Consider the following 23,667-nt stretch of genomic DNA (forward strand, 5'->3'; position numbering starts at 1 on the left):
GAATTCCTGAGCTTCTTGAAGGATATCTCGGTTTTTCTTTGCGCCCGACTGAAAGCAGCCGCATCCAAGCCGGGAGGGCTTCGAGGGAGTGCGGCTTTAAAGGAACACGCGCATCCCTCCATCCCTCCCTCATCCTCTGTAGTCTGGACTGGATCTTCGGGTGGCTTCAGGATTTAAAGCAGTCCTCCTGTAGTAGGAGAATTGATTTGCCGCTGGAGACATGAAAGTTTTTCCGGCTGCGATGCTTCTGCTTGCGTTTTGGAGTGTGGAGTGGGAGCCTGTGCTTCCCGATTCCATTATTCACATCGGTGAGTTTAACCGTCTGAGTGAAGCGACGTCAGCTTCGGGATTCCGAGATCCTTTAGTCTGTGCAGGGTTACAAGCCGCTGCTACATTATTATGCAATTAACTCAATGCAGATCTCTGCGGCTTTTCTACCCAATAAGCTGCCAAGCGACTCGTTTAGGCGACTGGATTTGGTAACAGAGCTGCTGTCTACCCATCAATGAGCCCATTATATTCGCTATGCTGGTCGAGAACAGGTGGTTTGGTTTGACCGGAAGAGATTGTTTTGGTATGATCGGTAATTGACTTCCTTCAGGAGCGTCACATACGGTAGCATATCAGTAGGGGATCAGGTCGATGCGCGTGCGCGCGTGCGAGCGAAGCGTGAAAAAGATGTGCAGAAGTGTGGAGGCGCGCGCGCCCGTTTGGATGAAACTGCGCACGAGTGGACGCGTTCGGGATGATGCGCAGTCAGAGCGGACGCCTCCGAAATCCTGGACCGGGATCGAGAGCGCGCTTGCTTTTGTGTGTGTGTGTGTGTGTGTGTGGAGGTGGAAGTGGATGCGCTGTTAGGCATCTGTACAGTATATAACGTGCAAACTTTAGGCCTGATCAGTGCGTCAATCTTCACCAAACTGAAGTGAACTGAATGTGGGCTTTCTTTTGCTTTTAGTCAGACAATGTAAGTGCAAAAAAAAAAAAAAAAGGTTGGCGTGGTTAATTTTTAAGTTGCGCACTTGCAGCTTATCCAAGGCAATGCAGGACATTATTCACAACAAACAGGTGGCCTATAGTATAGTGAACTCTCCTGCCAGTCACACTTGCCTTATTTTGTGTCATATTTCATTAAAACTGCCTCTTAGATTCCACTTTAAACCACCTACATCTCACTGGACTGGGTTATTATTTCACCGTTGACACCTTCTGTTACAAAAAGGATCAGTATGGTCCTTAAGGATAAGAACCTGAAATAGTTCTGTGCTGTTGCAGATGTAGCCAGAACAACACACTGCTGTATTTAGTCCTGTAGTCGTTAATGCGCCTTTTTTTTTTCTTCTATATCCAGATACTGTAATGTTGCAACTTCCTACATGAAACAGACATGTTTCATTGCTGGATTGCTGAGGAGCTGAAGTGGTGACATGTAGCTGTGTGCCGTACCGTATCTCGGTGGCGCATTGCTTTTATGCGCTCTAGTCCCAAAGCCACAGGCATTTATTTCTGTCACTGAGAAGCCACGATGTCCCTGGTATTACCCGGGTGCTCTGGCTGGCCCGCAGCTACACGATCGCCAAGTGCGCACTCATTATTTCTAAGTAGACTCCAGACTCATGTTTCATGTTTAGAGTGACTCTTGAAGGGCAATTCGCAAACGTTTGCTTTGGCTGTGCGTGTGTGCGCGCGCGCGTGTGCAGAAACCAAAGGGTTTGCGATTCAGCTCGCTCCCCCTAGTGGCCGCTCTGCTCTCTCCGATATTTATTCGTCTGGACGTGACCAGATTGATTATTTGTAGCCAGTGTACTGTATGGCAGAGCTCTTGCATTGTGCAGGGTTTTATATATCTACTGCTTGACAGACTGTAAGCATCAAGACCTTCCATCACTGTTCAATCAATACTTTAGTTGCCTGGAATAAGGAAGCTGTTCTTGTATTATTTTCCTCAGGTCAAGTTTTGACCACATTCACTTGTGGGTTGTTTTACAATCAGGGTACGCAAGCTAAAAATCACATTTAACACTTATTATCTTCAATATCAAAAGGCTTGACTAAATAAACTTGGTTGTTTATTGTAGCCCTGTGATAGCTCTATTTACCATGCAAAAAAAAAAAAATTTTGGTGATAATGTTATTTTTGGTGAATGTATGGCAATATATGTCATATTTAGCAAAATTACTCGTGTCATTTAGAAAAAGTGCTTTTTTGACTACAGGTAGCTCCAAAAGGGATGCACTTACATCATTCTTTATACCATAAAACAAATATTTGGTTCCATATCATTGGAAACATATGGTAGTTAAGTTTTAATGTTGAATGCCAGTAAGTTTTCAGACTATTTTGATCAAATTAGTATGTAATTGTGTCAAAAAAATGTCCTCTCCGAGACAGCTGATTTTTCAATATAAAATAACATATCTAAAATGATTATTTTCATCCTAAAATGTGGTCAAGATATTGGGACATAAATATTAGAGACAACTAACACAAAGCTTACAGCCTTATATTTAAAAGCACTATGGAAGTAGTGGATTCTGAATTGTAAAAAAAAAAAAGTCCTCTCCGAGAATCACTTCATTTGTTTCTCCCAGCCCTGCTTAAAGCTACACTTAATCTTCTTTATCTTATAGCAGATTACACAAAACTACCATACACACGTCAAGAAATTACCTGAAATCTGTTCTTTAACTTGTCCTTCACTTAAAAACTGGTACAAGAACCAGTTTGAATCAATTTGAATTTTGGACCCCTGTGACACAAACTTTGTACCCTGATTGTAAAACAACCCTTGTGCAACAAGGGTTGTACAGAGTACAGTATGTGACTTTGGACTGGTTTGTGATGATCAGGCTCCGCAAAGATGATCCCTGCCTTAACGGATGTCGCTGTATGTATTGCGCTGGCAGGTTATTGGATTGGTTTCAGCCTGCTTGTTAAATTGCATTGTTCCACAATTTTGATTTAAACTACATTAAAGAGAAATAAACAAACAAGAACGGTATATTTGATATCTGATAATCTCATCATGATCTCTTGCACTGTCATGGCATGTTACATGGTTTAGTCCAAAGCCAAAGGGAATTGTGGATAATAATCTTCAGCACTGCATGGCAGGAGGGCCAGATGGGTAGTCCCAGTTCAGCAATCTATTTTTGGACATATTTCTTGGCCTCCATCACAAGAACACAGTGGTAATGTGTTGCGTTAGCCTGCAGGCTAGCTATCATGCCAGTATTTCATATTCAGTACTTCATGTCATAGGCAATTCTAGACTCTGCTTAGGGGCACTTCCGCCCTCTGTCTTTCCTTACAGTGACTTGTGATATTAAGTCATTCTTTGACAAATCAGGTTAATTCTCCAGATTTAGTAAGTGTGACAGCTGACAAAAGCAGCAGTGCAGCAGTAAACAAATTGCAAATTGTCTCCAGGCTCTGAAGGATCTTACCTTTTGTTTTGCAATTTAATGGTTTTACCTGAAGCAAAGAATCTCGCTGCTCATATGTGTTCCGCAATCCTTGCTGTTTGTCAGTGTGAGCTAGCAGTCAGCTAGTGTGCCATACAAGTGGGCAACTTTGATGACATTGACTGTTGCAAGTTTGAAGTCTAGGGTGGCAGACTACTAGTCAGCAGAAAACTTTCACTGTAGACAGATGCAATGAAATGTGATATTTTATGAATATATTGATCCTAGTGTTAAACATCTGGCACCATAATAACAGAGACAGGCACATCTCAATTAATTTCATTAATTCATTCATTCATTCATTATCTCTAGCCGCTTTATCCTTCTACAGGGTCGCAGGCAAGCTGGAGCCTATCCCAGCTGACTACGGGCAAAAGGCGGGGTACACCCTGGACATGTCGCCAGGTCATCACAGGGCTGACACATAGACAACCATTCACACCTACGGTCAATTTAGAGTCACCAGTTAACCTAACCTGCATGTCTTTGGACTGTGGAGGAAACCCACACGGACAACATGCAAACTCCACACAGAAAGGCCCTCACTGGTCACGGGGCTTGAACCCGGACCTTCTTGCTGTGAGGCGACAGCGCTAACCACTACACCACCATGCCGCCCAGGAAATAGAATCATTATATTTATTCATTCATTCATCTTCAGCAGGCACTTTAGTCTGGCCAGTGTCAGGATGGATTTGATGACTCTCCTGGGTACATTGGGTACGGCACAGGAATTCAGTTCACTTTTATTGAATTATTTGCATAGCACTTTTAACATTAGGCATTGTCCCAAAGCAGATTTACATAAATATATAAATTCCAGATATACATTTGTGAATTTATTCCGAATGAGCAAGCCAGAGGCAACAGTGGCAAGGAAAATCTCCCTGAGACGACATGAAGAAGAAATCATGAGAGGGACCAAACTCAAACGGGAACCCATCGTCATCTGGGTGACACCAAATTGGTGTGTAAATCATTTCCACAATTGCATACTATATAGTCAAAAAGTGCAATTGTGTAAACATGAGCTTATCGTCAATTTATGAATATTCACAAAAAGGGAAATTAAGCACAGCCAATCCACCGCCTGACATGGTTTTGGAAGATGGAAGGAAACCAGCAGAGAATCTGGCAGAAACCCATGCAGACAAGAGGAGAACAAGCAAAACTTTCAAATAATTGAAGCTGTGTATTTAGCTATAATGTTAAAAAAGCAACATAACAGAATTACAACAGTGTTTTTAAATAATATTATTCTTCTATTACAAATATTGCATTTAAGCAAAAAAAAAAAAAAAATGGAGTACTGCATTCAATAAAATTACCATAAGGATGATTTAAATATTAATTACAATAACTACATGGCAACTCTGTTCACTAGTTGGCATCATAATGAACTATTTTTAAAACCCATTTGACACCACTTTTTTTTAATTGCATAGAGAAAGTCAGAGTTCACCAGTCAAGAGGAACTTTCCAGCTTCAGAACGTACTGGAAACTGAATCCTCTTCAAGTTTAAATTCCAAAATCGTTTTTGCTTCATCTGTCTTCCATCATAAAATGTAGCATAGAGCATGGAGACCTGTTTTGGTGTGAGTTTTGCTTTCTTTTGTGAAATAAACTGTGAAAGAAAGAAATGTCAATACTTTATAGAATATTAAACAGTGTGGCGGCACGGTGGTGTAGTGGTTAGCGCTGTTGCCTCACAGCAAGAAGGTCCGGGTTCGAGCCCCGTGGCTGGTGAGGGCCTTTCTGTGCGGAGTTTGCATGTTGTCCGCGTGGGTTTGCTCCGGTTTCCCCCAAAGACATGCAGGTTAGGTTAACCTTCATCCTACCAAGTGGGGTCCATCTGGACCCCGCACCTATATGTTTGTTTGCCATTTTAAAAATATGTGACATACTGCCTCACCGTTTTATGAATTTGTCTGAATTTATGTCTTAATTAAAACACTAAAGCACTGGAAGATCAGCTTTTTGCATTGTGAAGGTATAATTAATTTGTTACTGGGGTCCAACCGGACCCCAGAGTAAAGTTTATCTGTCTTTCATTTTATAATTGAATAGCACACTGAAAGTTAACTTCTTTTATTTCTTTTATGTTCCATAATGAAACTACCAAGGCATTCCTTCTTGGGGTCCGTGTGGACCCCACTGCTGCAATAAGCACAGGCTGCAAAACAAAAGCCCTGAATTATTTTACAATTACTTTTTTGTTTTAAATTCTGTAAGAAAAGACCTAAGTTGTAATCCAGAATGTTTTACAGCTGCATGAGCTGCAAAAATCATGTATATAATGCCAATTTTTTTTGTGGCGCTATAATTTGCTACATGTATGCTAGTTATTGCAATATTATTGCAATGTTATTGCATTTATAATACATCATTGATATTCAGCCATAGTGGATTTTGTTCTTCAATAAAGTTATGTCTGTTTGCTGCATTGAATTGGTTCTTACTGCATTGATTTCAAGGTATTCCCTCCTGGGGTCCATACGGACCCCGCCTGGTAGTTTGTGTATGTAAAATTGGCTGGTAGGATGAAGGTTAAGTGTGTTCTTTATGCCTTGGGCCCTTTAGTGTATTGCTGTTATTAATACAAGATGTTCTGAACAAAACTTATCTGGTGATTTTGTCTTTATAAGCTTTAATTTTAAAGAAAAGTATTGGGGTCCAAACGGACCCCACATGGTAAGATTAAGGTGTAAAATAGCATGGTAGGATGAGGGTTAACTGGTGGCTCTAAATTGAGCGTAGGTGTGAATGCGAGTGTGAATGGTTGTCTGTGTCTGTGTGTCAGCCCTGTGATGACCTGGCGACTTGTCCAGGGTGTACCCTGCCTTTCGCTTGTAGTCAGCTGGGATAGGCTCCAGCTTGCCTGCGACCCTGTAGAACAGGATAAAGCGGCTAGAGGTAATGAGATGAGATGAGATTAAACAGTGTGATCTACAGTAAAGTGCTGATTTAAGTGCAACAAATGCAAGCATTTAAATTGGGAGTATAAGGTCAGCAAACAATATTGCCAGGTTATTGCATTGTGCTTAAATAATGTACCAGGTTTTGTACAATATTTGATGTTACATGCTTTTTTTGAGGGTTTATGCTGGCATTTGATAAAGCAGACTTCATTGCATATTACAGTACTCGAAAGACAAAGCTTTCCGCTATCTCTGTCACTTCATGTGGCATTTAGAGTTTTGTGATTTCCATGAAAGCTGTCTCTTGCATTATATGCTTATCTGGATGACTATGGAGTGAAGTGAGTCAGACGTGGATGTTTTTTTTAGTTTGGCATAGTGCATACCAATATATTCCTGTGTTAAGACTACAATATGCGGTGATCATGGAGTCAAGGGCATGAAAATGAAAGCACACAGGAATAATTAAACAAGTCTTACAAGTGTCACTGTCTGATCTTTTGCCTTCCTCTGTTGATTAAAAGAACAAGCCTGCCTACATATCGAAAAATCCGTTCCAACAATGGTGTGACAGCTGGGGCATTTCATTTGGGTTTTCTTTATCTTCATTTCTGTTTCTTACAAAGGAATTTTGTAGCAGGATCACCTGAGGCCTTTTGAGTGTCACTTCACTTCAAACTAATCTCTAGGGTAGTGGAGTCATGTGGAGCAAATTTGGGATGTGAACGTCTATCAAGATGATCCCTGTCAAATTGTTAAGCCAATTCCTGAAATTCCTCCTTCTCATGTTCTACCAAGATAGAGGATTGTAAGTAAATAAATAAATAAAACATTTTATCAGAGACATTTGAATATACTTGTAAGACTGAGAATAATATTAACTACAGCTATATTCCCTCCAAAGTATGGAAACACTGTTACAGAGATAGGAAAATACATCTACTCTTTTTCTACCAGAATGTATTAAACAGATATTATGATGCAGGAGATTGAATGATTAAATACTGCTTTTTCATTACAGATACAATAGCTTAGAATAATTGTGTTTGCACTAAACTGCTTTGTGTCTTATCTTTAAAAAAGCTCTCCCACCATTATCAGTCTGCTTGAATGCCTCCCTTTCTCTTTGTCTTACAAAGATCAATGTACATTTAACACTTCACACTTGACTCTGCTTGACTCTATTTCCTTGCATTTTATTTTTGGGTTGCTGATGCAGAGAACTTGAGTTATTTCCTATGTATTGAGTAAACATGCTCCCGGTGAACTGTAATGCAGTGCTACACTGAGCACATCAGTCAAGCCTCACTACAGGGGTTAAAGGGAGCAATGTGGTGTCGTAATTACAATACACTGAGCTGAAAAGAAAGCATGTTGCTGTAGTGATGGCTGTTCTGTGATCCATAATAGCTATTACAGGAATATAAGGACTGTATGTTAATCTCATCAGGTGGATAGGTGAAATACCCAGGAGGCCAGTCAACAAACATACAGCTCTGGAAAAAAAAATGAAGAGACCACTTCAGTTTTTTCTTATATTCAGTATCTCTGTGTATGCCAGCAGTTTCATTCCACCGTCTGTGCTGGAATTCCAACACAAGCACGTACCTCATTAAGTAAAATGAGGTCCTGTTTAGGTGAGAACCTGAACCAGATCTTATCTAATGAGCAAAAGTATAAAAACCACTGCTGTGGTTATCACTATCCTCTTGCAATAGGACCAGTTTGGACAATGCTAGTAGTAAATTAAATTTAACTGGAATACAAAAATATCTTCCTCCGTGTGCTCCGGTTTCCCCCACAGTCCAACATGCAGGTTAGGTTAACTGGTGACTCTAAATTGACCATAGGTGTGAATGTGAGTGTGAATGGTTGTCTGTGTCTATGTGTCAGCCCTGTGATGACCTGGCGACTTGTCCAGGGTGTACCCCGCCTTTCGCCCGTAGTCAGCTGGGATAGGCTCCAGCTTGCCTGCGACCCTGTAGAAGGATAAAGCGGCTAGAGATAATGAGATGAGATGAGACAAAAATATCTTCCTCCGGGTGCTCCGGTTTCACCCACAGTCCAAAGACATGCAGGTTAGGTTAACTGGTGACTCTAAATTGACCGTAGGTGTGAATGTGAGTGTGAATGGTTGTCTGTGTCTATGTGTCGGCCCTGTGATGACCTGGCGACTTGTCCAGGGTGTACCCCGCCTTTCACCCGTAGTCAGCTGGGATAGGCTCCAGCTTGCCTGCGACCCTGTAGAACAGGATAAAGCGGCTAGAGATAATGAGATGAGATGACAAAAATATCTATTTATCATGCCAAAAGAGTTAAAAAGAAAAGTTTTGAGTGAGACAAAGAAGGGTTCAATTCTGGCTTGACTGGCAGAGGGATACAGTGAGCATCAGGTTGCTTCCATCCTCAAAATTTCGAAGACGGCTCTTCATAAGAGTAAGGTCAAGCAGCAGACATTGGGGGACAACAAAGTTACAGACTGGCAGAGGGCAAAAACAACTCTCCATTGACCGGGATGATCGTCAACTCCTTTGGTTGTCACTCAAAAACAGTAGGATGGCATCAAGTGACCTTCAAAATAATGATAAATGGCAGCTGAGGTTAAGTGCACTGCAAGGACGGTTCGAAACCAGCTCCTCTGGGTGGGGTTGAAGTCATGCAAAGCTAGAAAGAAGCCCTTCATCAAAGAGAAGCAAAGAAGCGCCAGGTTGAAGTTTGCTAAAGAACATAAGGCTTGGACCATAAAGGACTGGAGTCAGGTCATCTTCTCTGATGAGTCCAATTTTCAGCTTTTCTCATTGCTTGGTCATCTAATGGTTAGACAGAGACCTGGAGAGGCCTACAAGCCACAATGTCTCGCACCCATTGTGAAATTTGGCAAGGATTGTTGATGATTTGGGGGTGCTTCAGCAAGGCTAGAATGGGGCAGGTTTTTGTTTGTGAAGGACACATGAATCAAGCCACGTACAAGGTTATCCTGGAAGAAAACTTGCTTCCTTCTGCTCTGACAGTGTTCCCTAACTCTGAAGATTGGGTTTTCCAGCAGGACAATGCTCCATGTCACACAGCCAGGTCAATCAAAGTGTGGAGGCCCACAAGATCAAGACCCTGTCATGGCCAGCCCAATCTCCAGACCTGAACCCCACTGAAGACCTACTGAATGTGATCAAGAAGAAGATGGAGGGTCACAATCCATCAAACAGAGCAGAGCTGATTGAATTTGTGCACCAGAATTGGCATAAAGTCACCCAAGAGCAATGTGAAAGACTGGTGGAGAGCATGCCAAGACGCATGAAAGCTGTGATTAAATGTCAGGGTTATTCCACCAAATACTGATTTCTGAACTCATCCCAAGTTCAAACATTAGTATTGTGTTGTTTAAAATTGAATATGATCTTGATTTCTATGCATTATTCAAGGTCTGAAAACACTTAATCTTTTTTGTTATTCATGGAATAAAACAAAAATGTTCATGTTCCTCAAGCACATACCTATAGTAAAACCAGAGAAACTGATAATTTTGCAGTGGTCACTTCATTTTTTCCAGAGCTGTATATCTTCATGGATTGGCACTCAGGATTCATCTCTGTGTAGCAAATCTTACAGAGAACATGCAAACATAGTCAGACTTCAAGCTCCCTACAAACAAGCTCTTGCAACATACCGTAATCCTCTAAAGGAAGCAGGTCCCCTTTGAGAGGTGGTGGCTCTGATCATCGCTGCCTTTCGCACATGGAGCCTTGGGCCCTGTTCTTTGACTCTTGTTTCCCTGTCTCCCTCTTTCTCGTTCCTCCTACCCATTTTCTCAGTTCTCTCTTGTAGCTCTGATCAACTCCTGTGTGCTTTACTGCATGAGCGCTATGAGCTTCAGAAGTCTGACTCTGTTCAGTGCCATTTTGTGCATTAGGAAGTTATTTCACACTCCTTAGAGAGCAGTGCATACTATAATATGCACAATATTCTCTGGTTTGGCTTAGCTTAAAAGTCATTACACTGAACATCATGGTCATCTGCTTCCCTCCACTGGACAAAAATAAATAAATAAATAAAAGTAACTGTGGTCCAAAGACATCCATCCATCCATCTATCCATCTATCTATCTATCTATCTATCTATCTATCTATCTATCTTAAAGCCTATCTATCTATGGACACACGTGTTTTACTGGGAAATAAGCTACTCGCATTTTTCATATGAGCTACATCCGGGACATGGAGAACCAAAACCGTGACATAAATCTCTGTACATCAGTATCGGATATCAGTGAATTATTTTGATAAATTTGGGTAGTTTTTGTTTGTGAACGTGTCTATATCATAAAAACAACATCACATGTTGGCTTGAAGACATGAAGTTAATCTTCTCCTGTTGAAAAAATGTTTTTCATATGAAATAAATCGCAAATCTGAGTGATATATTTAAATAATATTGGCTGGCTTTGAGTGGTCTATCAGATATGCTCCATTCAGCTAGCATGATATTGAATGAGTTGAAGACGCGTTCAGTATCATGCTAGCTGAATGGAATATATCTGATATACCACGGAAAAAGCCAGCCATATATATATATATATATATATATATATATATATATATATATATATATATATACTTTTTGTAAAATCTATAATTGTTCCATCGAATATATATATATATATATATATATATATATATATATATATATACATATATTCGATGGAACAATTATAGATTTTACAAAAAGTTAAGAACGGGGGGTAACTTACCAATATTGAATGCTGATTCTGATCGAATGTAATTCACTGTTCTGTCAATCCAATGTATAAAGTCAAAGTTCTAACAATAAAAATGGTACAAGTCCAAAAAGCCTGAACAACAACCCAACTTATATACAAGCTACGTATATACAGGTTGACAGTTCCAGTTCAAAGTTACTTTTGGTCGTAGTTATTTGTTACATTGCAGTTTTTCAAAACAAAAGGGCTTTGCTGAGTGAAGTCCACAAGTGAAGTCCTCTTGTAAAAGTCTCCGTCACTTTTCCTCACCTCCAAGTAGAACTTTGACAATATTTCCATTATTGCTCTCTTTTCCAGTTTTTTGATGTCCGTTGGTATGTTTTTCTCTTGTAAATATGCGTGAAGAATATCCAGTGAAGTTTTGGTAGCCTTTCGGGTGTTCAGCGTGTCTTTCTATTTAAATCTTCTGCTTTGAATGAAACAAATCTGGCGGCCATGTTTGTGTACAGATCATTACAGTCACTCGCTAGGGCGGAAGTTTTACGTTTCCAACGTGTCTCTTTTCCAGTTTTTCCATATATTTAATGCGGAAGATTAAATGCTTGAAGAATATCCAGTGAAGTTTTTGTGGCCTTTCGGGTGTTCAGAGTGTCATTCTCTTTAAATCTTCGGCTTTTAATGAAGCAAACCTTGCAGTCATGTTTGTGAACAAACTGTCACAGTCAATCACTAGCATGGAAGTTTTACGTTTCTGACATATCTCTTTTCCAGTTTTTTGATGTCCTTTGGTATGTTTTTTTTTCTTGTAAATATGTGTGAACAATATATAATGAAGTTTTAGTAGCCTTTCTGGTGTTCAGCGCATAAATTGTCTTGACAACATGCAATATTATATCAATATAACACTGGTGGACACCGGTGAAAGTGATCACTATTATCGACACCTCACGTGACTTCTCAAATGTGCGTTTAGATACAAAATGGTGACTGCCAAATGAAAAAGTAACAAAATAGGTTTTGACAAGGAGATCATGAAATATCAGTGAATTTGATAAGCAAAAACATGTCCATCATCTTTCCACCATGCTCACCTGCGATGACGTCTGGGTTTTCCTCAAATTGCTGATTGTGCTAAAAAAAAAATAAAAAATTCCATCTCAGGTAATGAGCTGTGTCATCAGACGACAAGCTCAAAGGGTGAGGGGAGGGGGGTGTCTTCCAGCTGGTTAATTAATCAATAATAACTGTTGTAACTGAAACTCACCTATGTAAAATCGTTTTTATTGGTAAATCTGAAAAGGTGTCGATAATTATGGACTGCCGATAATTGTAGTCGCCGCTCTCTATATATTTTAACACTCTTTTTGTTTACCACATAATTCCAGATATGTTCTTTCATAATTTTGATGTCTTCAGTATTGTTCTACAAAGTAGAAAATACAGAAAAACCGATGAATAAGTCGGTGTGTCCAAACTTTTGACTGGTACTGTATTGAACCTTCGTTAAAAACTCATCTGCTCCCGAAGCACATCTTTCGTAAAGTTGCCTTAAATATGGTTCCCATAGATCTTCTATGCCACATGGCAAATAGAATAATTTCGTGCTTGAGAATTCTTCTAGAATATTACATAAACACTCCACATTCTGAGCGTGTGATTCCACAAACTGTTATTATTCTAACTCACAATGCTTATGCGTCGTCTTATATCACATGATTGTAACTGAGAAGCACTGATTGAAACTGTACATGCATTCACTGTAGAGTGGACTTATGGAATAAAAGTGAATTGTATATGGTGTAATCCTTATGCAAATACCTTACTCAGTTACTTTCCGACATGAGCATAAGTCTGGTAAATCTTAAAAGTTAAGCTGTAAAGCCTCTTTGGAAGAAGCCTGCTTTAATCATATGGATATTGTCTCGTCCTCACTAATTCCTTTGATTATCTCTGACCCTGTGTATTGCCCTTTCATATCATGAGAGGTCACATCCTGATTTGTGTCAGCATAAATCCTTATCTCATCATCCTTCTGGCCTGAACCAATAAAATATTTTATACATTTAAAATCAATTTTTTATTTTTTTTATTTTTACAAACTGAATATCCCCTGACCCCATGGTTAGGGGTGTTAGCATTATGGCTAAAATTCAGCAAAAATTTCATGCCAGGATTTAATTGGACAAAGAAAGACATAGTTTATAGAAAGGGATGGTGGGTTGACCAGATGGAATTATAGCACTGAGTTAATTGGGTGTAGAAGGACTCCAAAGCTCCTTCTACATGTGTTTACACAGTCGTTGATCCGTATGCTCTGCTTACTACTGAACACAGTGGCTCTAGTATACAGTCTGGGAAAGACACTGCTAAAAGCTATGTACTAAATAATAAGGCTTTGTTTCAATAGGCAAGATGGCATAATCTTTAAGGAACCCAGTCAGAGTTGCAAAGCCACACTACATTTCTTCGCACTGAGAGTTTGTACTCAGATTGGTGTTTAATGCCACTCTTGCTTGAGGTGTAGGTTGTAATGCAACTTCATCCTCAGACAGGGGTGCCATGGGGGGGGGGGGGGGGGGGGGGGGAGTTAGGACGATTCTAAGGGCCCAGCATTGACCGAGGGCCCTCAGAGGACAATATTAATATTATTATCATGTGTAAATTAATTAAAAAATATTTTAAATAATTCTGTCTCTTAAAATGAGCAAATACAACCTTCTGGTTTGGTTTTCCATGTTCTGCAAAATTATTACAATAGATAGTCTTTATATTTTGACCCCTCTCCCTATTCATTACATGGTACAGTCTTGTGTAGGCAGAGCCAGAGCGTGACACGATGTTAGGTTTGCTGCTTTCTAATCCAGCACTAACGTCAACTGCACACAGTAGAAACAGAACTGATGGTGAGCCATCAGTAGATTGACACCATCATGAAGAAGTCGAGTTACCAGAAACGTAAAGAGAGGCAGCAGAAAACTGAGCGAGAGAACAAGAGCGGACAGTTAGGCCCTGTCCACACGGCAACGGATTCAGGTGAATCCGATACAATTGCTTATCGTTTAGGCCTGGCATCCACACGGCACCGGCGTTTTGGGTGCCCAAAACACAATCTTTTTGAGAACGGGTTCCAGAGTGGAAAGATCTGGCAACGTTGCCGTTGCGAAGTCGTCTGGATGAGTAGAACGGATTTGTTTACGATGACGTCACAACCACATGACTGTGAGTGCTTCACGCCGGGTAGAAGTGTAACGAACTCGATGCGAGTTGTCAACAAATCCTGTAACTTGGTTCATGAAACGCGCTTACAAAATATTTTCACTGTGAATATTTATTGTGCAAATGGTGCAAAGTGAGAGAGAGAGAGAGACTCTGCCCTTAGGGCAGAGTCAATCCCGCCAGCAAAAATAGGGAAAAAAAGGAGCGAGCTCACCTCTTCAGATATTGGTTTAAGTCCTACAATACATTCCTCAAAAAGGGCGTAGAAGAGCAAATTAATCCATCAACGTGTAGCATTCAATTTATTCCGGACCATTAAAGACACCGCCTTCCGCGTAGAATCATACGTCATCCTCGCCGCCATATTGGATAGGTCAAAGCGGAGAATAAAGATTAGCTGCGTTTAACTGTACCAACAGGTTTACCGTCCAAACAAGATCACATGGGATTACCTTTCACAGGTGAGAAACAACAAATTAATCCATCAACGTGTAGCATTCAATTTATTCCGGACCATTAAAGACGCCGCCTTCCGCATAGAATCATGTCATCCTCGCCGCCATATTGGATAGGTCAAAGCGGAGAATAAAGATTAGCTGCGTTTAACTGTACCAACAGGTTTGCCGTCCAAACGAGATCACATGGGATTACCTTTCACAGGTGAGACTGGAAAAATACTTTTCATTGTATTTGGTCATTATAATGTAATTTTACGAACAGATTTTCCTGACTTTGTGGCTAATATGAAGTCTCGCGCATAATAGTTTATGCGCATGCGTCCTTATTTCTTCTATTGTTCTGGTGTCTCCGAAGGGACCGTCTTACAGCGCCCCTAGAGGTGTGGCATGTGTATTGCATCGTTTTCAGCAAGCGTTGCGTTGCCATATGGACCTGATATTTTACTGATCGTTGCCCATTTGGACGCGATATATTTTTAAATAACATCTCGTTGCCGTTGTCGTGTGGATGTAGCCTTAAGGCCTCTGCATGCTTGTGCGACAAGGCTTTCGCAGATAGCTTTTCGCAGACAGTTGTAATTTATTGTTGAGCGGGGGAATAGGCGTGTGCGATGTTATTCACCGGCACAACGCAAGGGGGCGAGAAGTCGCTAGGAGTAGTTGGTGGGTGTGGTTAATGGAGTGTTTATCCTCCGGTTACTTATAATGACTAGAACTTTTTTATAATGACTAGAACTGGAGTCATATAGATGTCCGTACTTCTTCACTTCCTCAATCAACCGCTCTTCATGCTGCTCCATCTTCGCTCGTGTTTTTAAAAATGCCGGTCGTGAAAACAAAACAAACCGGGAAAGTAGGGAAGCGGAAGTGCGTGTACAGTGGATGTAGAGTGGACCAATCAGAGCCCTCTTGTCTGCGAGGCTTCTGCGGTGGTCACAATTTTTGGGAGGTGCGCGCAGAGCGTCTGCGAAGGTGGGGGGGGCTACGCAGACACTGTCTGCGACACCGTCTGCGAGGACTGGGTTGTCAGCATAAATTGGCCTTAAGTCACCCAGTTTTTGTTTTTCCAAAGAAAGGTAGCCTATACATTTATTCACTGACCTTCCTTTAGTGGCTATTAACCTAACATGCTAACATTAATGCTACAGAAGATTATTATTGTGGCTTCACCACTGCTTGGATGATCAAGCTAACAATGTAATTTACAATGCAGTGTCATTTTACTTAAATATTTCAGAGGTTACCTTTATTGCCATTGAAAATGAGATGAGTAATGAGTGTAATTTTGGTCTGCAGAGCTCAGTGAATTTATAAGTTCACTATACAGCTAGTGCACCAGCTAGGTTAAGATGCATGCTAACAACTAGCTTGTTCGCTAATGAGGTTGGCCTCAACATGCACAGATGCAGCCTCAGGATTAGGAAACCCTCCCTCAACCCCCCTCCCAGTTGAAGCAGAAGGAGGTGAACAGTATTTTGTTGATAATGTATTTACAGAGCAATCTGTGAATAAAGGGCTTTGGGGTTAAGGCTCATGCAGACCGATTTTTAGTGTCTGTGAAGGTTCTCAGTCATCTCAGTCATCATAAAGATGGCAACTGGGAGGGAGGGCTTCTGAATTCTACATCATTTGGAGGATTTTTCTGGAACTGTTGAGGGTTGGGGGTATGGGGGGGACAGCGGAGGAATGAGATAATGAAAGGCATTTGATTTGTTGTTGGGAGTGTACGATGTAACCTATATTTAATATTTGTGGTATCTATTATTATTATTAGTTTTGTTTGTTTATTTATGTTTATGTATTATATATGTATGTGTATACATATTGTATTATTTAATTCTTATTTAATTTATGTATTATTTTTATTATTTGTACTGCCATACGTTTATGATGTTCGTTGTGTTTGATGTTGTTATAATTAACAGAAAAACCAATAAATATATGTTTAAAAAAAAAAAAAAGATGGCAACTGGACTTGCTTGAAATTCTTGAACATGTTTCACCTCTCATCCGAAAGGCTTCTTCAGTTCTGTCTGACTAGTGGAGAGTTTCAGTTATTCATCCTCTAGTGGACCAAAAGCAACCCTAAGGAAAGTCATTGAGGTCACATGGGTCGTTGACCCTCTCAGTCATCCTGTAGGTTGTTAGGGTCACTGGAGGCCAGGTGTGAACTGTGTTAGCAGCCTAATGACCCATAGATCACCCTAACAACCCTCTAGGCTGCTAACACCGTTCACACCCGACCTCCAGTGACCCTAACAACCTACAGGATGACTGAGAGGGTCAACGACCTATGTGACCTCAACGACTCTCCTTAGGGTTGCTTTTGGTCCACTTGAGGATAAATAACTAAAACTCTCCACTAGTCAGACAGAACTGAAGAAGCCTTTCGGATAAGAGGTGAAACATCTCATCTCATTATCTCTAGCCGCTTTATCCTTCTACAGGGTCGCAGGCAAGCTGGAGCCTATCCCAGCTGACTATGGGCGAAAGGCGGGGTACACCCTGCACAAGTCGCCAGGTCATCACAGGGCTGACACATAGACACAGACAACCATTCACACCTACGGTCAATTTAGAGTCGCCAGTTAACCTAACCTGCATGTCTTTGGACTGTGGGGGAAACCGGAGCACCCGGAGGAAACCCACGCGGACACGGGGAGAACATGCAAACTCCGCATAGAAAGGCCCTCGCCGGCCACGGGGCTCGAACCCGGACCTTCTTGTTGTGAGGCGACAGCGCTAACCACTACACCACCGTGCCGCCCGAGGTGAAACATGTTCAAGAATTTCAAGCAAGTCCAGTTGCCATCTTTAGCACCTACGGTTTACCGATTTTTAGTATTTATGCTGCTTTAACCATATGAACAGCTAGCTATAGCAAGCAAGTACAATTTTAGCTGATAACGGTCATATAGACATTCCAATAATGAAATGTACAACTGGCATATGAAATCTAAAAAGATTGTTAGATAGCTTGACTAAAATGTAAAGGGAATAATGCCACTGGCACTTTTAAGATCACCCTTTTAAGATATTTGTTTCCCTTTATGATCAACTAATGTTTACGAACCAAGCATGCAGCTCATTCCATCCAAATGTTAGTAATACATACACATAGTTCTCACAACTCACTGTGTTAGTACGATTATATGACAGATTCTGAATTATGTACCTTATGGTTAAGGTTATGGATACTTTAGAGCCGGGGCCCTCTTCAAGCCATGATTTTGCTACCAAGAAGATTTGGTGTTTGTCTTTTGGCATTTGAATACTTGGTGATAAACATAACAATCTCTGTAGATAAAATAACACCCTGTGTGAAATTACAATAGTTTAACAGGCATGTAAAATAAATACCCTTTTCTGTTTTTGATTCGTCCATTTGCAGGCCACATGGTATGACCGATTTGTTGATGTAAAATTAATTATTGTGTTGTAAAAATATTCCCCTCTGTTGCACAACAAAGCCCATAAGTCACTTTAAAACTGTATGTGGTGGTTATTGAGCTTATTTGGGACTGTTGAACATTGAGATACTAAATATTTGAGGTTGAGGGATTTATTCTCTGCCATTTGACCTCTTTGTATGTTTAGATCAGGGGTTCTCAACCTTTTGCAACCTGGGCCCCCACCAAAGCTGGTTCATTGCAGTTGGGGGCCCCTCTTCTCGCCCCGCCCCCATCCCCCCCAAACACACTCACCCGCAGTGACGCCACCCGACCTACAGCACCTTATATCGACCGATAGATAGATAGATAGATAGATAGATAGATAGATAGATAGATAGATAGATAGATAGATAGATAGATAGATAGCCAGCCCTGGGCTAGATTATTATTATTATTATTATTAGTAGTAGTAGTAGCAGTAGCAGCAGTAGTAGCATTATCCATAGTAGACTAGCAGTAAGAAAACAACAAAAACAACAAATTATTTGGGTAGAGCTGAAATGGGGAAAGCAAAAATACAGTGTGGGGTAGTAGTCTTTAAAAAGACTGTTTGGGTTTTGCGCTGTATCGATGGATTGATGATAGTAGACTAGCGAGAGTCGGCACGAGTTAACTCAGCAAGAAACCAGACTAGTGTGTGTGTGGCAAGCACTCACACGGTGGCCACGGTATGCAGACTCACTCACGTGACGTTGCGTCATGTTCGCGTCACGGGCTTAAAATAACCTACACACAAGATTTTATGATAGATTGATGATAGATTTTATAATAGTATTGATTTGTATGTAATAGTCCAATGTCCTGCATTTTGACATGGGTAAATGTGTTGCATCTGCTTAGCTACTATAGCCTGTTAGCCCCAGATTTTTTTTTTTCCTCCATACATGAAGCCTACTCGCGACCCCCCTGGAGTACCTCCGCGCCCCACCAGGGGGGCGCGCCCCCCCGGTTGAGAACCACTGGTTTAGATGTTTTGCCATTGTTCACATTTATATTTTTTATTGTTCAAATCTTTATTTAATCAGTTGATGAATGTTGAGTTTTTCTCACTGCATTGCTGATTACTGTATTTACTGTGTTTTCTATTAAATTGGCACAGCCAAAAAAAAGAAAAAAGAAAAGAAAAACACTCAGTAGATATCTTGCAGTGCATCATGTAATATTCTTCTAGCAATTAAATAGTTATTCATCAACCTAGAAACTTAACTGCATATAATGAGTCAATACATGAAGGAGACATAAGGATGAATTTGGAAGTGTGTTTGCGACAGCAAAGCCAACTTACACTAAATTTATATTTATCTACTAGCTTATCTACTAGCTACAGACTGGGTAGGTCGCTAACTAAATACTGACACTTAGTGGTGAAAAGTAATATCAGGGTATAAACAATGTCCGTGTCTTCTGTGATCAGTTCAGTAGAGGTATTCAGATCCAGTGGGTCATTACTGGTGCTTGACAAATTAAGACTTCTGAATTCATGCGTGTTTTTTGTTAGAAAATTACACTAATAACTTCCTCTAAGGGTCGTGGGGTTATTTATTTATTTATTTATTTGGGGTGGGGTGGGGGTTATTATATTCTTTCATAGGGCCCAAAATTTACAGCGGCGCCCCTGTCCTCAGATGCTCCATCCTTTGGTCAAACAGTGTCCGATATTGTTTCTACACCTTTCTGCTGAAGCATCTTGAAGGTCAAAATCTGATTTTCTGCATTTCTAGAGCCACAGACATCAGTATTTTCAGTATTGCCATGGCAACACTACTTTTCTGGCAATGTTTCATTGTACAGCAGGCAAAGAAGCAATTAATGTATGTTTATTTGAGCATTAACACTATCGGCAGTTTTGTAAAGTCCAGGTAAATCCAGTCTTGATTTTATCAAGATCATTTACATGCAAATCCAGACCAAGTGTTCACTTGAGCAACTCAAGCGAATCTTGTTTCTTCACACATGACGGGGCATTGGTCTGAGGTGATCGATCATACATGCATGATATTTAAAAACCAGGAGTGAGAAACACATCAGAATACCACTACTCATTCAATATTAAGACAAAAACCATTCCACTCCTGAAGCTTGGTATAGTTATTGACTGTATTACTGTATTTACCAGCTGATTACACTCTCAAAAATGAGGGCTTCCTTTTTGCTGGGGTGATACTGTCAAGGGTAATCCATTGTACCGGTAGTATGTACTAGTGTATCTTAAAAAATTTGAATATTGTGAAAAAGTTATTTTCTTTGTAATTTAATTCAAAAAGGCAAACTTTCATACAGTGGATATAAAAAGTGTACACACCCCGTTAAAATGATAGGTTTTTCTGATGTAAAAAAATGAGACCACGATAAATAATTTCAAATCTTTTCCCACCATTAATGTGACCTATAACCTGTACAATTCAATTGAAAAACAAACAAATCTGTTAGGGGGAAAAACATAAAAAATAAAAACGTACAATAAGCTGATTGCGTATTGTGCACACCCTTAAACTAATACTTTGTTGAAGCACCTTTTGATTTAATTACAGCATTCAGTCTTTTGGGTCGGAGTCTATCAGCCTGCCACATCTAGACTTGGCAATATTTGCCCACTCTTCCTTGCAAAAGCGCTCCAAATCTGTCAGATTGTGAGGGCATCTCTTGTGCACAGCTCTCTTCAGGTCACCCCACAGATTTTCAATTGGATTTAGGTCTGGGCTCTAGCTGGGCCGTTCCAAAACTTTTTTGGAGTCATTGTCATGCTGAAAGATGAAATTCCTCATCTTCTTCAGCTTTCTAGCAGACACCTGAAGGTTTTGGGCCAAAATTGACTGGTATTTAGAACTGTTCATAATTCCCTCCACCTTGACTAAAGCCCCTGTTCCAGCTGAAGAAAAACAACCCCAAAACATTATGCTGCCACCACCATGCTTCACCGTGGGGATGGTGTTCTTTTGGTGATGCACAGTGTTGTTTTTGCGCCAAACATACCTTTTGGAATTGTGGCCAAAAAGTTCAACCTTGGTTTCATCAGAGAATATGGGGGATTTTTGTCACATGTAGTACACAACCAGTACTTGCCAGAAATTCCTGCAGCTCCTTCAGTGTTGCTGTAGGCCTCTTGGCAGCCTCCCTGACCAGTTTTCATCTTGTCTTTTCATCAATTTTGGAGGGACATCCAGTTCTCGGTAATGTCACTGTTGTCCTATATTTTCTCCACTTCTTGATGACTGTCTTCACTGTGCTCCATGGTATATCTAATGCCGTGGAAATTTTTTTGTACCCTTCTCCTGACTGATACCTTTCAACAATGAGATCCCTTTGATGCTTTGTAAGCTCTCTGCGAACCCTGGCTTTTATTGGAGGATGCAACTGAGTAAATGTCTGAACTTTATTTGGGGTTAATCACAGTCATTTTAATTGATGGCAGGTGTGAACCCAAAAAGACTGAATACTGTAATTAAATCAAAAGGTGCTTCAACAAATTATTATTTTAAGGGTGTGCACACTTATGCAACCAGCTTATTGTACGTTTTTTATTTTTTATGTTTTCCCCTCTAGCACATTTGTTTGTTTTTCAATTGAATTGTACAGGTTATAGGTCACATTAAAGGTGTGAAAAGTTTTGAAATTATTTATCGTGGTCTCATTTTTTTACATCAGAAAAACCTATCATTTTAACGGGGTATGTACACTTTTTATATCCACTGTATATCCTATTTTCATTATATGTAAAGTGAAATATTGCAAGGCTTTTTTGTTTTAATTTTCATGATTATGGATTATAGCTCATAAACATCAGAAATCCAGTATCTCAAAATATTAGAATATTTCATTTTGAGTTTGAGTAAAACAGTATAAATACCATGTATCTCTTGATCTGGTTCAGTACACGCAACCACAATCACTGGGAAGACTGCTGACTTGACAGTTGTCCAGAAGACGATCGTTGACACCCTCCATAAGGAGGGTAAGCCAAAGCCAAAGAAGGTCATTGCTGAAAAGTCTGGCTGGAAAAGGTGCACAAGCAACAGGGATGACTGCAGCCTTGAGAGGATTGTCAAGAAAAGTCAATTCAAGAACTTGGGAGCGCTTCACAAGGAGTGGACTGAGGCTGTATCAGTGCATCAAGAGCCACCAGGCACAGACGTCTTCAGGAAAGGGGCGAAAACTGTTGCATCCCTAATATCAAGCCGCTCCTGAACCACAGACAATGTCAGAAGTGTCTTACCTGGGCTAAAGAGAGAAAGAACTGGACTGTTGCTCAGTGATCCAAAGTCCTTTTTTCAGAGGAAAGTAAATTTTGCATTTCATTTGGAAATTAAGGTCCTAGAGCCTGGAGGAAGAGTGGAGAGGCACAGAATCCAAGGTGGTTGAAGTCCAGTGTGAAGTTCTGCAGCGTGTGATGATTTGGGTTGCCATATGATCTGCTGGTGTTGGTCCATTGTGTTTTGTCAAGTCCAAAGTCGGCGCAGCCGTCTACCAGGAGAGTTTAGAGCACTTCATGCTGACAAGCTTTATGGAGATGCTGATTTTCTTTTCCAGCAGAACTTAGCACCTGCCCACAGTGCCAAAACTACTACCAAATGATTTACTGACCATGATATTATTGTGCTTGATTGGCCAGCCAACTCGCCTGACCTGAACCCCATGGAGAATCTATGGAGTATTGCCAAGAGGAAGCTGAGAAACATCTGAGCCAAAAATATAGATGAGCTGAAGGCCGCTATCAAAGAAACCTCGGCTTCAGTAACACCTCAGCAGTGCCACAGGCTGATTGCCTTCATGCCACGCCACATTGATGCAGTAACTCATGGTAAAGGAGCCCCAACCAAATATTGAGTGTATAAATAAACATATTTTTCAGATGTTGGACATTTCTGGATTGTAAATCCTATTTTTGATTGATCTTAGAAATATTCTAATGTTTTTAAGATACTGGATTTCTGATTTTCATGAGCTATAAGCCATAATCATCAAAATTAAACCAAAAAAAGGCTTGAAATATTTCACTTTCTGTATAATGAATATTGAATAAATGAAAGTTTACCTTTTTGAATTAACTTACAAAAAAATGAACTTTTCATGATATTCAAATTTTTTGAGATGCACTAGTATCTTGTATTTAGAACGGTGCACACTGCATAGCTTACCCTGAAAGGCAATTACAATTCAATTACACTGCTAACCCCTACCATTATATTGGGGGGACACTCCCCCAATGGGACCCCCCTCCCCCTGAAAGTCCCCCCCACACACACACACATTTTTAAGATCTGAAAAAAAAAAACCCAACAGGAGTGCAGTTCTGTTGTAAAAATTGTTCTAATTATTGTCCTAAAATAAATGTGAAGACTTATAGGCTACATCCACACGACAACGGCAACGAGTTTTTTTTTTTTAGCGGGTAAAAAAAATATCGTGTCCACATGGGCAACGGATCAGTAAAATATCAGGTACA

At 40.4% G+C, this 23,667-nt stretch overlaps 1 protein-coding gene across 1 annotated transcript in view; it reads left to right on the forward strand.

Annotated features, from left to right (window-relative positions):
- Nucleotides 1-220: 220 nt before the first annotated feature.
- grid2 (glutamate receptor, ionotropic, delta 2) overlaps nucleotides 221-23,667 on the forward strand; it is a 1,182,816-nt gene continuing 1,159,369 nt past the window's right edge. Inside the window, exon 1 of the mRNA XM_060930811.1 lies at nucleotides 221-308. Coding sequence (XP_060786794.1) covers nucleotides 221-308 — 88 coding nt within the window. The remainder of the gene's footprint in view (nucleotides 309-23,667) is intronic.

The sequence above is a fragment of the Neoarius graeffei genome, chromosome 10 (genome assembly GCF_027579695.1).
Source record: "Neoarius graeffei isolate fNeoGra1 chromosome 10, fNeoGra1.pri, whole genome shotgun sequence".
Classification (NCBI taxonomy): Eukaryota; Metazoa; Chordata; class Actinopteri; order Siluriformes; family Ariidae; genus Neoarius; species Neoarius graeffei.